The 16,063-nt window shown below is 38.9% G+C and overlaps 1 protein-coding gene across 12 annotated transcripts in view; it reads left to right on the top strand.

Moving 5' to 3' along the window:
* TRPM1 (transient receptor potential cation channel subfamily M member 1) overlaps positions 1 to 16,063 on the top strand; it is a 143,704-nt gene that overhangs the window by 112,430 nt on the left and 15,211 nt on the right. For 7 of the 12 annotated variants that reach the window (XM_019831967.3, XM_019831963.3, XM_019831960.3 and 4 more), the window contains 7 exons: positions 147 to 275; positions 2,166 to 2,417; positions 3,555 to 3,747; positions 5,242 to 5,262; positions 6,003 to 6,147; positions 7,666 to 7,868; positions 8,495 to 8,627. In XM_019831967.3, coding sequence (XP_019687526.1) covers positions 147 to 275; positions 2,166 to 2,417; positions 3,555 to 3,747; positions 5,242 to 5,262; positions 6,003 to 6,147; positions 7,666 to 7,868; positions 8,495 to 8,627 — 1,076 coding nt within the window. The remainder of the gene's footprint in view (positions 1 to 146; positions 276 to 2,165; positions 2,418 to 3,554; positions 3,748 to 5,241; positions 5,263 to 6,002; positions 6,148 to 7,665; positions 7,869 to 8,494; positions 8,628 to 16,063) is intronic. The other 5 variants (XM_019831968.3, XM_019831961.3, XM_019831971.3 and 2 more) reach the window with 3 other exon arrangements.

The following is a 16,063-nucleotide window of genomic DNA, read 5'->3' as shown; positions in this document are numbered from 1 at the left end:
AACAGAAAGTTCCTCTAGGTGAGTCAGTCCAGCTGGAAACGAAAATTTGTTCTTGAAGAACTGTCAACCTGAAAACAGGATTTCAAAGTGTGTTTCCAGCATGTGTTATCTCCCCAAACACAGCTAACTGTTGTTCTGCCCTTCAGATATCATACTTGGGTTACCTCCTGCTATTCAACTATGTCATCCTGGTGCGGATGGACCGCTGGCCTTGTCTCCAGGAGTGGATTGTCATCTCCTACATCGTGAGCCTGGCATTAGAGAAAATACGAGAGGTGATTACTCCAAAGGCCCGTCCCAGCCCCACTAACCACTGACTTTAATTCCGATATAGCTTCTTATTGCAAAAGCACTTCATGAAAATCACAAGTGCCATGGGACCTTTTTCCTCTCTTGAGGTATCACAATCCCAAATGTATTCTATTCTTTTGCTTAAGATTTCTATGTCTTCTGCTTCCAACTGAATCCGAATTTGCAAATCAAAACACAAGGCAAAATAAATGTTTAGTAGCAAAAAACATAGTCTCAGTGCCTATAAAAGCAACAGTAAATGCTGCCAGATACTTGAGATAAACCAATTTCCACAACTGATGTTTTCTGGGAACTGAACCTAGAAACAGAGAGAGACACAAGATGACATTTTTCCTATAATTTAGGACTCAGAATCATGCCCGGGCTCCCTCTACCACCTCCAATGGGGATTCTTCCTTCTTATTAAGGAAGGGCTCTCAGGAGGGGAAATAGGGCCAGGTAATTTTCTAACATCATCCACAAGTTTTAATTCACTACATTAGCTTGTAAAGGGAAAGCTGATATCCAAGAAAATATGAATTTGAACTGAAAAAGCACAAAGAAGGATTCACATTCTTTTTCCACCTGACATAAAACCAGTACTATTGTTTTGCAATTATTACTAACCCTTTCTCACTGAAAAAAATATTACTGGCAACTTCACCCCAACAGAGAGAGTTTGATGCTGTCAGTCTAACAAGAGCCTGAGAAAGAAAAAAGTGCCAAATCCAACATTTTACAGCCCATCTCCTTTGCTACTGCGCTTTCTTTTCTAGTTGGGCTTCATCAAACTCTGAAGATGTTACAAGTGGGATTTCTCAAGTGGCCTGCAATACCATCCCTTAGTGCCACCATGATTTTGCTGAGTATCAGCCATGTGCTAGGATTTCCTCCAGTTACAGAAAGAGGATAGCCCTCAGCCAGTATGGATGAGCTGTTAAATTAGTGAATCCCTTCTAATTTAAATAATCTAAAAATAGCCAACACCTCATCCCACTCATGGGGTCCCCAGGTGGTTTCCCAAGTGGCCTGCAATACCATCCCTTAGTGCCACCATGATTTTGCTGAGTATCAGCCATATGCTAAGATTTCCTCCAGATACAGAAAGAGGGTAGCCCTCAGCCAGTATGGATGAGTTGTTAAATTAGTGAATCCCTTCTGTGTTGGCCAAAAAATAGCCAACACCTCATCCCACTCATGGGGTCCCCAGGACCTACCCAGTCTCCATAACTAAAGGGGTACCACATGGCACAGCACCCCGCCTCCCACTGCAGGGTCCACGGGGCTCACTGTGTGTGCACCTGTGCAGGCTGGTTTTTCAATATTTTCAGTTTTACTCTGAAGAAATAGTGATTTTTTAATCAGTGGTGATTTTTAAAGGGTAATATCTTAAGCAGGAAGATCATTTAATTTCCTCCCGACTTCTCCTATCTACATTGCAAAGGAATTGTGGAAAACATCTCCTAGCCCGATTCTGCCATCTCCACCAGGTGGATTACCCTTTTGTGAGCCCACACGGGTGTGTCTCCCCTCTAGACTTTTCCTCCTGGACTAACTCAGGAACGTGGGCTGATGGGCACATATCCAGAGTATTAAAAAGAAATCAAGAGGCAGCTGTTTTAATTACAGCCAGAAGAACATAATTTAGAAGGCATTTCCTGAGAGTTTGTGAAACACTGCATCTAGGAATATAGAGGATTCCATGGAATTTCCCTTTCGAGATATCTTTCAATGCCTGAGAAGATTAGTGTGTAGAGGTCTTCACCAGGAAATGGAACCAGATGCCCTGGAATGTTCCACCAGTCCTATCTTTCCAAGATTCTGAGATGCGGCTTCCAACACAGCATTCCTTGTTCATTGTTCTTTGTTTTCAGATCCTCATGTCAGAACCAGGAAAACTCAGCCAGAAAATAAAAGTTTGGCTTCAAGAGTACTGGAACATCACGGATCTTGTGGCCATTTCCATGTTCATGATTGGAGCAATCCTTCGCCTACAAAAGCAGCCATACATGGGCTATGGTCGAGTGATCTACTGTGTGGATATCATCTTCTGGTACATCCGTGTCCTGGACATCTTTGGTGTCAACAAGTATCTGGGGCCTTATGTGATGATGATTGGAAAGATGGTTAGTACTGACATCCTGTTAGTACCTAGAGATGCTGTGGTTGTGGTTAGAACCTGAGACCAAGCCTTGGGTGTGGCTTTGTCAGATTTCATTTGGTCTTTCCTTTGCAATTAGTTTCTTACAGGAAATGTTTTTTGCTTTAAGATACATAGTTTTCCTACACATTAATATGGTATATACATACAGTACATACTGCTTTATACAGAGGTATATATATATATATATATATATATATATATATAAACTGTATCTATGTACATACTAATACTGCATGTGTGTGTGTGTGTATATATATATATATATATGTTTATATATATAGCAATAATCGAGTTGATAACATGTGGTAAAAGCCAGAGACAAATAGGGCCCAGGGTCACTCCACAACCTGTATTCCAATCTTCAGCCCATGTACTCTGGTCTGAGGGTAATTCATGTGATTAGGCCAAGTCCATGGCAACATTTCTTCCAGAATGGGCCATACTATATGGAAAAAAAATGAGTCAGCATATCATCCTTACATCACCTAAAACAGCTTCAGTGTTAGGACCGGACCCAGAAGAAAGGAAGTATCTTAAATTTACAAATAACACTTTATAGTGCACGTGGCTTTGAGTAAAAGGATATATGATTTAGCTTATCCTGGCAAGGGCCCTCATCTTCAGAGATGTCCAAAATTAGGAATTATACCCGTTCAGTATCCACAGTAAACAGAGCACTGCTCACTGTAACCACTCAGCATTTGTGTAATGAATGAATAAATATCATTCTGTATTCTCAATTCATTATCTTGTTTTCTTAGATATCTCCTCTGACTCCTTAGTTTCCCTTACAAATTCCCATGTTTCCCCCATAATTCTTCCCTTTCTTCATTTTCACTCGCAGTTATGAGAGGACTATTTGTTTATGGGCAACAGTAGAGGAGAAGAAAGAGTGAGAACAAAAGAAGGAGTCAATGTTCTAGAATAAGATGTATGTATTGCATGGTGTATAAAAACTAGGAGCCCATGGCTCAGATGGAGAGAAGAGAAAGAGACTCTCTTCTTCCTAATTAAGCACTCATGAAGTCTTTGGGGAGAGCATTACAATGAAGCAGGTGAACCTGGCCCATGAGTCAAGACACATGTTTTCTCTACTCAGATGATTGACATGCTGTATTTTGTGGTCATCATGCTGGTTGTGCTGATGAGTTTTGGAGTAGCCCGTCAAGCCATTTTGCACCCAGATGAGGAGCCTTCTTGGAGACTGGCCCGAAACATCTTCTACATGCCCTACTGGATGATCTATGGAGAGGTGTTTGCAGACCAGATAGACCGTAAGAATAGAATTCATAGTAAGATTCTCTTCCCTGCTTCTGAGGCAGATGATCAGTTCCAAATTAATGGAAGAGCATGTGTTAATTTGGAAATAAATTACTTTTTATTCTGCCATGAGCATCAAATCATTTTATGAAGGAGTAAGTGCAGAATATGAAATGTAGATTTTTGAGACATTAGTCATTTCTTCTCTTCTAAAAACCGTTAACCAGAATTTTTAGTCTGATCACTTTAGCTGGACCTGGTGAATATCTTATCACACGAATGCAGCACCAGTGCCAATATCCTAATATTTCTTCAACGTAAATTTCTTTCTACTCCAAGGCAGAGCTAGTAATGAGAATGAGATAGCGAGCATGACAAGGTGACTGGTGTCTTGTGTCATCTTCTTCTTCAAGCCTCTTCTCCAAAGGCTATTTTCCATGTGGCTATCAATTTCCTCTTCACTTATGCAGTTCAAATTTTGTTGTTAATTGTTATTGTTATTATTATGATTAAAAATAATCAGGATGTTAGCAGAGGAAATAAGCCATAATCCTGTATGGATTTCTGGGTGGTGCAGGCCCCAGCCCCTCCCCAGGCTGAGTTGATAGATCATGGTGTCTCTTGTGTGGTAGGTTCTTCAGATCTGTTCTTGTGTTTGCCCCCATATTTTCATTTGCATGTTTTACTCTGTCACAAAGCATCAGACTGCTATTTCCAGTGTTCTGCTTCTTGGGGATAGGTTTTGAATATCCTCCACTTGTATGAAACACACAGTTGTCAAAACATCATCTGCCACTGGGTTAGACTGATAACTAGTTCATACAATGCCTTCTACCTAGCTTTCAGAACATAACTCCAAACACATTATCATTACAAGTATCTCAAAGTCAATGCGAGATATTGAATGTGTCTGTAGCTTGGTAAACCAGAATGTAAAAATCTAATTTGGTTTCCAAAGAATATTTGCTTAGGTAAACATATGATCCAGACATAAAGTGTAATATTTTTAATTTTTTATTATTAAATTTGCTAATGAGAAGATAAAGAGGCAAATGAGTATATTTTCATTAAATGTAGGTTTTTGATTCTTGATCTGATTATTGCATAATAATTTTGCATTTCTTTGTGCTTATGAGGTATGTGAATTGGGATATAGAGAACACCTGATTGGTTAACCAGTTGATTAAAATGATCATCTGCCAGTAGCCTCATATCTTTTTCACAGTATTTTTTAACTAGTGAGCTTCTTATTGCTTTATAACATATGGTAAAATCAATGTTCATGAAATATATATATATATTTCCTAGTATTAATAATGTGTATAATTTCCTCTAAATAGACCACTGTTTCCAAGCATGAATCTATAATTCCCAAGCTTGAATACTTTGCATTTGTTGACACCAAAACCATTCTTAAGTTGCTAATCATGTGTTTTACTTTTCTCTCAATTGTCATCTCATTTTCTTTCCTCCCTTCCTGTCACAACTAAAAAATAAATAAAATCCTGCTTCCAATCGCTATATAGTCTACGCCATGGAAATTAATCGTAAGTTTACACAGAATTGATGACTCTAGTTCATGAAATGTGTGTATTCATCAGTCTCTTCCTAAGCTAATTACTGATAGCCTTACGCTGGTCTTAAATATTCCTCTTGTTTTCTGATGTTAATACTCTTTTAAACTGTAAGTAAGTAAAAAGTAGGTAGACGATAAATTTATGGCAATTACTTCACTGATCACTTTTGCAATCATTCTATTTTTTAGTTCAGGACATAGGTCCCATAGGATCAAAGTGGCATATTGAATGAGCAGAGAAAGGATGATTTTCCAAAATGATACCAGAACTGTTGATTAACAAATTTGAGGGTAGAGGGCATCGTATCTCCTTCCTCATAACAAAATTATTTCCAAAGTTCATGTACAAGTGAAATTAAGGAGACAACATAAGCTGATCTTAAGTAATCAGAAGACACAATAATTTTCTAATGGATAACAGTACAGAAAAAAACAAAGATCTATCTGCTTAGAAATTAAGAACTTCTGTATATGAAAAACACAAAGAAAGAAATGGGAAAACGTTTACAAATACAAGTCAAGAATGACTATCTCTGAGTGCAGAAATGAGCTTGTTATTTTCTTTGTTATTTTCTTTGTTATTTTCTTTGCTTATGAAATCAGGGGAAAATCGTGTTAAAAAAGAAATAGATCGTTTAACGGCATAAGTAAGTTATTTATTCCATTCATTCTATGTAAAAAGCAAGTACAACAACACAAATTTTGTTGCAGCTCCTTGTGGTGACAACCAGTATGATGAGGAAGGCAAGCGGCTCCCTCCCTGTATCCCAGGCGCCTGGCTCACACCGGCCATCATGGCGTGCTACCTACTGGTAGCCAACATCCTGCTGGTGAACTTGCTCATTGCAGTTTTCAAGTATGTGTCATGGCTGGGTGCCTATTAGTAATTACAGTACAAATTTCCAATCTGGGGCCACGGATTTACACAGAATTTCAGGAGGGCTTTTAAAGGTGTAAAATCTTTACAACCTCTTTTGTTCAAATTTAAGCAGCCTTAGTGTATTCATGAGTCAAAAGTTGACACTTAAACACACTAAACTTTTCTCAAGGGTTCAATATTTTTTGTTGTTGAACTATAATTAATATACAGTGTTGTATCAGTTTCAGGTGTACAATATAATGATTCAACAATTCTAAACATTACTTAGTGCTCATCATGATAAGTGTACTCTTAATCCCCTTCACCAATTTCACCCATCCCCCCCCCCCACCTCTCCTCTGGCAACCACTAGTTCTTTGCATTTAAGAGTCTGTTTCTTGTTTTGTCTCATTTTTCTTTACTTGTTTTGTTTCTTAAATTCCATAAATGAATGAAATCTTATGGTATTTGTCTTTCTTTTAAATACATTTTAATTTTAATTTTGTTTAGTATTTTAACACTTTGATGTGTATTTTAATCTAATGAAATATTTCCTTAGATAAAAGTCTCCGGAGGTAGGGAAGATCTGAGCATTATCAGAGGCTCAGAAGGCAATGTCAATTTCATAAGCTATGACAATTACTGCAATATTATATAAAATACTTTCTTTATCATTTACAGAATAGAAGACAAAATGGCCTAGGAAAGAAATGGCTTACAGTATCAAATTTCTTATAAAACTTACCCATTTTGGCAAATGGGCAAATGTGTTGTGTGTGTGACCATACTTAACACATGTTGAAAAAAATATTTTCTAGCTTCTAAGATGAAAAATATGAGGGAAAAAAATCCTTCACAGAAATATAGAATCTTAGAGCTGACCAGGGCTTTGGAAAGAATCTGGTTCAAACTCTTTTTCAACTGTATTAAGGGTTTAAATACTTCAAAATGCTTAGTTGAATAGCTCCTACCTTGAAAAATATGAAATAAAAATTTCCTGAGTGTATGAATCAATAGACTGCAGTGTGATGTTTTAAGAGGGCAGTAGGGGGGTGCCTGGGTGGCGCAGTCGGTTAAGCGTCCGACTTCAGCCAGGTCACGATCTCGAGGTCTGGGAGTTCGAGCCCCGCATCGGGCTCTGGGCTGATGGCTCAGAGCCTGGAGCCTGTTTCCGATTCTGTGTCTCCCTCTCTCTCTGCCCTTCCCCCGTTCATGTTCTGTCTCTCTCTGTCCCAAAAATAAATAAACGTTGAAAAAAAATTAAAAAAAAAAGAGGGCAGTAGGTAGCAGTTACAATACACTTGATTCTTAATTATTTATATGAGAAAAATGTCCTTGAGTGTAGATAATCCACATTGATAGTTAAACCAAAAAACAGGGTAGTCTAGGAGTCAGTACTAGCAGGCATTAAACGGTCATTTCAATGTTTATTTTCATTTCAATGTGAGCAACTGATTGCCCTGGGAAATCAAAATGAAAAGGAAAATACTAATTAAACATTTACTCTTTTTAAAGCAATACCTTCTTTGAGGTAAAGTCAATATCCAACCAGGTGTGGAAATTCCAACGATATCAGCTGATAATGACATTTCATGACCGACCAGTCCTACCTCCACCAATGATCATTTTAAGCCACATCTATATAATCATTATGCGTCTTAGCGGTCGCTGTAGGAAGAAAAGAGAAGGGGACCAAGATGAACAGGATCGTGGATTGAGTATGTACAGGACTCTCTCATTTCTATCTTGGGCTAATTCAAGGGTGTTCCAACTGGACACTACATACTACTTTAAATTGTGTGAAAACAGAACACCCTAGTCCAACTGTTGTTCTTCGTAGAATGCTTCCCATTTTATGTTGGTTTTATTCCAGTTCTGTCAGTTTATGAGTAATTAGTGTTACCAAAAGCCTGCTCGTGAAAGAGATCAGAAATTGACAGAGTTCTTGAAAATGACTCTTCTATGTGGATTCAGAGTTCCTTTCAGAATGTTGTAATTTGTGGCATCTAAAGAGGATGGGAAAATTATGCTGTCCACCTGACTGTATCCATAAAACACACACAAAATTTCTCCAGAAAATAATACTTGGTTTCACTCTGCGAATAGCTTTAATAGTGGTGTTTTGTGTTTAAAAAGTGAGCCATTTTGCTCCAGGGTAAGAATGATTGCTGCATATGACAACCTGTTTGTGTAACAAACAATTGGAGTAGTCAGAGAACTGCCTACAAGTGAAGGACAAGGGCGCTTAATTCAGGTTGGGCTGGGAAATTCCTAATGACGCAACGAAATTGATTCTTCACGCACCGGGTTGGTTTCTCACTCAGCAAACATTTCTTTCCCGCAGAACTATTTCTCAGTGACGAGGAGCTGAAGAGGCTGCATGAGTTCGAGGAACAGTGTGTTCAGGAGCACTTCCAGGAGAAGGAAGATGAGCAGCAGTCGTCCAGCGACGAGCGCATCCGTGTCACATGCGAGAGGTGTGCCCAGCGCGGGGCCAGCAATGGGTCCTCGGGCCAAGGGTTTGCGGGCTCCTCCACCCTATTTTAAGGGCAATGGAGACGTTCATTTAAACCTTCACTCGGAGTTCTCTTGTTTGTTCAGACTGGCTTTTTTACGTGTTTGCCTCCAAAATAGTGTGAAAATCTCTAGTTGTGAAACGGTGATTGTAAATTCTTTATAGAAGTGAATGATTACAGGGGCGCCTAGGTGGCTCAGTAGGTTGAGCTTCTGACTTCGGTTCAGGTCATGATTTCATGGTTTGTGTGTTCAAGCCAGCGTGGGGCTCTGTGCTGACAGCTCATAGCCTGGAGCCTGCTTGGGATTCTGTGTCTCCCTCTCTCTGCCCCTCCACCACTCATGTTCTCTCTCAAAAACAAATAAACATTTAAAAAAATTTTTTAAAGAAGTGAATGATGACAGGTATTGCAAATATTCCAGGCCCAAACTAAACCAAACTGAACAAAAAAGCCCTGACAGTTCTTGCCCACTCCCGAAGTGGGAGCTTTTACTCTGATACCCTGCATCAATGGAGAGAACAGGTGCAGAGCTGTGTAAATGCTAGGGAGGCCATTGTTCTCCCTGCCCTTGACTTGTCCTTGACTTTATCAAGGATGGTATTCCCTAGGAACTGACCTCCTCATCCTGCCTTAATGCTTTGGTTGCTCCTTGCCCAATCTGGCAGAGCAGAGGTAGACTCCCTCCTCTGTTCTCTGAGACTGGGAACTAAGGGAGGGGCAGCAGTGTCTGTCCCCCACAAAGGTGGAAGTGTCAAAACTAGGGCAGGGTGTGTTTCACACCTGGGTCCCAACAATATCAGCATCATCCATATGGTAGTGCTTAATAAATGCAGAATGAATGAATGCGTGTGTGCACGAATCAATGAATGAGCAAATGAAGTCAGGTCAGGGAGAGCCAGAAAGAATGACATTTTCCAAATTTTACAGTATTGCTTTTCCTGAAGCCGGAAAGAGTAACCAGTAAAGGGTAGACAGGAACCATAAAACTTCACTACCTATATTTTTTTAATCGTATAATTTTAAGAACATTTATCACTTAATAAAAGCAATTTAAGATTTTTTATTATTATTTAAAGATTGTGATAATTGACAAAACATTGGTGCAAAGTGTTCAACCAACAATGAAGGTAGAAGGATGATGCCTAGGGTGATTCTAGCTTATCATTCTGTCCTTCAATACTCAGAATTAACATTCCCTGGTACAGTTACGTGTGTATATCAGCAGACCATCCAGTGGAAGGCCTCAACAATTATGACAGAATTCATAATACACTTTGAAGTCTTGCTGGTGCACATTCAAGGCCAGTGACTCTGCCTCAGCCCACAGAAAAGACAATGCCCCTGGCAGCTGCAGGTCTCTGACTGCTCTCCCCTCGTAGACCTAGTCACCTTGTAATCCAACCTGCCAAATTCAAGGGTTATCTGCACCAACTTTTGGCCTTAATAAGGTACATTTTCAATACAACTTTTAAATACTCCTTTGCTGTTTTAATAGTAATGACTAAGTATTCAAAATATAACAATTATTTCTTCCTGAGAAAGATAAGTTACCCCAATCTTAATAATCTAAAATTTCCACTTTCTAGTTAGACATTAATTTGGATTTAATCACAGCCTGTAATTTACAATGGAAATTGTGTTTTGTTTCACTCCGTTTCTTCCTCTTCTCCCCTCCCCCAACATTGTTTGGATTTTTACCATTCTTGGAGCAACCTTCCAAGAATGTGGTTATCAGGTCACTACCAAACTGCATTTTCCTCTTGGGGCTCTGTGCACACGTAATAGGAATGAAAGTGTGCTGGGCAGTAAAAACATCTACTTCCCGTTTCCCTTGGCTGAGATCTGCAAGGGTGATGGGAGTGCATTCCTGCCCCTCCGGTTCCCTTATTGACCCTTTCTAAGCTGAACCACAGGTGAATATCAAAGACAAAAGGAGGAGGAGGTTTGGGGAGAAGATACCTTTCCTTCACTCTTAACCAGGACAGCTGAGGAGCAATTTGAGCAATTTGACACCAGTGATTACTTTTAAAATCACATTTTTGAGCACTCAGACATCTCTGCCATTTTAAAAAATCTTCTTCACATACCAGATTGTTTTTATTTTCTGCATCACTGTTTGCCATTTGATGATTCTCCAGGTCTTCTTTCAGCTGTCATCCCCCAGCTCCATTCGCTCTGCAAGGTCCAGTTAGGAGTGAGCCTCTGTGGAAGGTGCTGTTGGCATCAGTCCCTTCCGGACCTCCCTGTTGTCTGGTATCTTTCACAACCTGGGCCAGCAATTTGCATGACTCAGTCTTACAAACGTGTGCACACAGGAAGTTTAGACACTTGTGCTCCTCCCTCCATGCAGGGTGTTTTGAGGGTTCATGTGCAAGAACCAAATGCATGGCGTTCCCTTACTGTTTGTAAAGTTATATATAAAGTTCTAGCAAGTTCATCATTTTGTAAGATACAACATTTAGTCCCTCAATCAGAGATTTACGATATGATTCAGTTTTTAGTTAGGACAACACTGCCGCAGGATATTTAACTCAAAGCCCCATCCAGCATGTCCACTTTGCTGACTTAGGGCACTGTGCTCATGGTTTTTCTCCCAAACTTGGACATCCTCTTCTGTGCTCTGGGCTCTGACGGTGGCACCACTAGCCATCTCATTCAGCAAGACAGACACTATCAAATCATCCAATTGTGTTTTCTTCCCCTTCTGAACAAATCATGCCCCCCTCCTACTTCTTTCCTTCTCTGCCACCAGCAGTCTAGTACAAGCTACCATCATCTTTTTTTCACTTGAATTTCTGCACTCTGAAAGCATTGGAGCTCTGAGAGCATCTGAGCTCTCTATAATCATTTCTCCTCTTCCAATTCACTCTGCACTCACTACACTCTAATCTGGTTGCACCCCTCCCCATCAGCTCTTTAAAAGCCTTTCAGTGGTTTCTATTGCTCCCAGGTCCAGCCTCACCCTGGACTGTCCGCCCTTCATCCTTGGTATTCCAGTCTCGCTGGCCTTCCTTCATCTCCTCAAAGCCAACACTCCCTTCCTGCCACAGGGGCTTTGCACATGTTGTTCCCTCTGCCTACTCACCTTTTAGATCTCTGCTCAAATGCCAATTACTTATGGAAAACTTCCCTGACCACCTCATACCTTAGACTAGGTCAAGAAGCCTGCGTGTCTCTGTATAGCAGGAGCTTGATATTTTTTAATGAATCAATGACTAAAAATTTTGTCTCCTTACTTGAATGCAAGTTTCCATCCTATTCTCAATGAATGTCAAACAGGGTATCAACTGTTCTCCCTCTATGTTGAAAACTTTGATTTTACTATTGGCAACTAGGAAGTCTAAATACACAAATGTTTCTGCTACCCATGATTTTCAGGAAGGATCTCTAATATCAGCAACACCAAAACTGTCGATGCTATCAGGTGTTGTTTCTTTGCTTGAAGGTATGGATAATGTCAGATAACCAAGAGGGCTGCTGGAAGAATATTTTATAAATAACTTCTATCAGTACAACCACGGTGGAACTTGTCAACCAAAATGTTCTATCTCATCATACTGGGTTAATACCAAGTAACATGTATCTTTATCAACTGGAACTTGAAGGCCATCTCTGTGTCTCTTGGAAATCCGCTGTTGAACACATCATTCCTTTTGTGGTTTGGCATCCCTTGGTGGACAGGTTCCAGAGAAATTGAGTAGGAAAACATCTTTCCTGAAAAAACTTTGTCAGAGATTCAGCTTCCTTTTCTCGAACAATGAGAATTATGTAAGCCAGTATCTCTCCCTTTTACCCATAGCTTCAGGGAAACTTAGCACCAAACTTAATATTTAATTATAACAAGTATATTATTATAGGTTTGGGAATACGTGGTGTACAATGCCTCCTTATTATCTCTTCTTTACTCTTTCATATCTTCTATTTATATAAATTTTATTTTGCATGTCTGATATATTCAAATATGCAGGCTGTAATTCACAAATTATACATTTTAATAGTTACTGGTCTTGTACTTAAGCATCTATGGGTCTTAAACTAGACAAACCTATAATAGAAGGTTTGGATTCCCCCAAAATCTCTGGGTCAAGTGGGTTTCTTATATTTGTGGATCTGGGTTAAGGTGTTGGGTTTCCTCTAAGCTTGATTAGGAAAGCAGCAATTTGTGGACTTGAGATTTTATTTAGCTTCCTCTTCCCAAGTGATCAGAAAGAGAAAATGCTGATAACAGAGACCCTAACAAGAAAGACAAGAAGGAGAGAAATGAGATCGTAAGTAGAAGATGGCATGAAAGAGAGAGGAGTCTTAGAAGGGAGGTGGGTGATTCTTCTGACATAGACAAGATCATAGAAAGACAAACATGTAGTGATGGGGGGGAAGTTTGGGGAAGATTTGATCCAAATGTCTTAATCTTATAAATTAATAGGAGTCAAAGTTTCTTGGATTATGGGGAAAAAGTGGGATTAAATGTTGGAGTTTTAATGTGTCTAGTAAATGACAATTTTGTTCCTTACCTGACTGTTCAGGGAGACATGGAGATAAAGATAAAAATAGTATCAGCTTTATCAGTAATACAAGTTGTGCTAGAGGATGTGGTTCAGTTCTTGCCAAATACACAGAATTAGTCAGAATTAGCCACACCCACTCAGTTACAGGCGCCTGCAAGCTTCCCTTCTCACAAGCAGAATCAGCTTTCCCCACTAAGCTTAACATATTAACAAAAACAAAACAAACAAACAAACAAACAAAAAAGCAAAGAAAAAAGTGAGAACCAATGCTCTTTGCAAGCAGGTGGCTCCCAAAGAGAGAGAGAAAAAAAGCAAGTTGGTGTCCTGATCCCCTAACACCAATCAGAAAATCAGTCCTCCTCGAGAATAAATAGAAGACTGGAGAGAGGCCAAGAGTTTTACACTAATGGCAAGTTCAGATACATAGGAAGGAATGATAGGAATGGGGAAAGAGTATCCCCTAGCCACATTACAGACTTGAAGCCACTAGGGAGGACTTGAGTTCACCTTTAGGGGAAATATGATAGGAAAGGAGCTAGCCAAGCAATTTCTCAGCAGGAGTATTGAGGACCTAAATGAAACTAGCCAATATGACTTTATTGGACCACATCCAAGGTGACTCCCATGACCTTCATCAGTGACTCTCTACAGCCCAAAGACAAGGATGCAGTTAGGGAATGAAGCATGGGGCATAGCGAAAGGGAGGCTAAAAGGGACCTAGAACTAGTCAGTAGGAACACCACAATGATGTTAGTGTTTGCAAATGGTAGCATAAACGTGTTACAATGCCTCCATTTCTCTCTGCCCAGCTGTGGAGTCCTAGTGGCAATAGAGGAAGGGCTAGAGCTGACACTATTATGTTGGAAGTAAGGGAGAGATAACCTAGGATATTAGTAAGAGCTTCAGTGAGTGACCAGAGTCTTGCTTCAACAGAAAGTGGAATATACACAGAAAAGGCTAATGATTTAGATGGCTTGAATTCTAGAAATCAAGGAGGTCTGAAGTGTGCCCATGTTGGTATATATAAATGATGTGACCTAGAGCTAAAATCCTAGAGAGCTTAATAGTCTTTTGGTAAGTCTTCACTATTTTGCTTATTAAAAAATAATGAGAAAGCCAGAAGACTTAAGACTTAAGTGTTGTTCTTTGTTTAGTCTTTCACATAAAATAAAAACTCTGTAAGTAAAGTGTAACCAACCAGGTTCTACCCCGGGTGTTCTCACTATAATTACGAAACTTAAAAGACAGCCTCATATGAAGAAGTAGATGGAAATTAAAATAGCTGGATATAAATTTTGGACTGGATTAGACAAGTTTATGATCTGTAGACTGGGAATAAAATTACAGGGTAAGAATCATCTTAGAACTCAATATAGAATACCATGGAACCTTGAAACACGGGTTTCTTCAAGTATAAACTGGACCTTGTTGTTCCACTAACATTATGTTTTTAGGTTAACATTGAACTCTATCATTAAGTAAATGTTTCTATATAATTTATAAGCTGCCTTGCAGGTGAAGGTTGCACACACAAAAAAGATGAATACACATAAAACAAGTTCTAGTAACTAGCTTCCTACAGAATTCCAAATGTCTAAGTTCTTTCCTTAGGAAACACACACAACTGTTACTATGAGAACATAAGTTTGGACCTTATATTTATTAGGTAAGAGTCAATGACACTCCAAGAAAGTTAGGCCATCTATGGGTATTCTCTCAGAGGTTACTACAAAAGTGCCACAAATTCATGTATTGTTGTACCTATTATTTGAATGAAATTGAAAACATTATTTACAAGACCTTAACAACAACCAAAAAAATGTGTTTTAATTAAGCTGCTTTCAGGTTTAGTAGTAGAATGTCCAAACCAAATATCCTAAATAATAGATATAGTAAGACACCGATGAAAGCATCTGGAGATTTATAATCATACCTACTTCACATAGTCACATTATTTTACACTTGCATAGCATTTATAGCTCACAGAGTACTTTCATCTACACAATTTCTCTTAATTCTCACAACATTATCATGCTACTACTGCTGTTCTTATTGCTGTTCTTGTTGATGTTGTTTATTGTCACTGGTGACGGATGCATAATAAAGACAGAGCTGATGGAGCCCTTCATCCCTAACATAAATATGGGCACATCTCAAGGAGAATACTGAAGTTGACAAAATGTTAATCATAAAGAGCCTTTTATTTTTCTTGAAAACAAACTAAAACAAGAAGAGCCATGATATGCAATGCCAGTTGCTAATCTGGTAACATTATCTCTCATTTTATTAATTTACAGAACAAGTAGAATTATATTTTTATATATAAACAAATATAAATATATAGATATATATAAATAATATAAAATATACATATATTTATATATATATATATAAACAAATAGAATTGGAGACTGATTAGGGCATTAGGATGTGGCCTTTTAACAGACAACCCTGTAGAACAATCTATACTAATCTCTGAAATGTGAGAGGGACAAACACAGCTATAATTAACTAGGACTGATAAAACAAATTAGGTTCTGAACTCCCAGCAATTTTAGTAGGAGATACACATAAAGTAGTAAAAGGAAGGGCATATATTGTCATAAATCAAGTACAGCTTAAATTCTATTCAAAGACAGGAGAATGATTACTTTGGGCCCAGCCAGTTTATAGGTTTCACTTGGTTCTAGTTTCCTCTGATATAAAAGGCTAGCCCTCAGGAATTGTTCTTCTGGCCCACCAGTTGAAACTCATATATTAGAAAAATGGTCTCAGTGCTCTTTTCAAAACATCCTAAATTGGAAGAATTTTTGCTCTGAAGTAAATACTACCACAATGTGTGAAATAAAAACCTAGTTAAGCCACTTACGTGATCTGTAAGTAAATCCAAAC

Source organism: Felis catus, chromosome B3 (assembly GCF_018350175.1).
Source record: "Felis catus isolate Fca126 chromosome B3, F.catus_Fca126_mat1.0, whole genome shotgun sequence".
NCBI classification, from domain to species: Eukaryota; Metazoa; Chordata; class Mammalia; order Carnivora; family Felidae; genus Felis; species Felis catus.
Note: the sequence above shows the minus strand (reverse complement) of the source record. Positions and strands in the feature narration are given on the sequence as shown.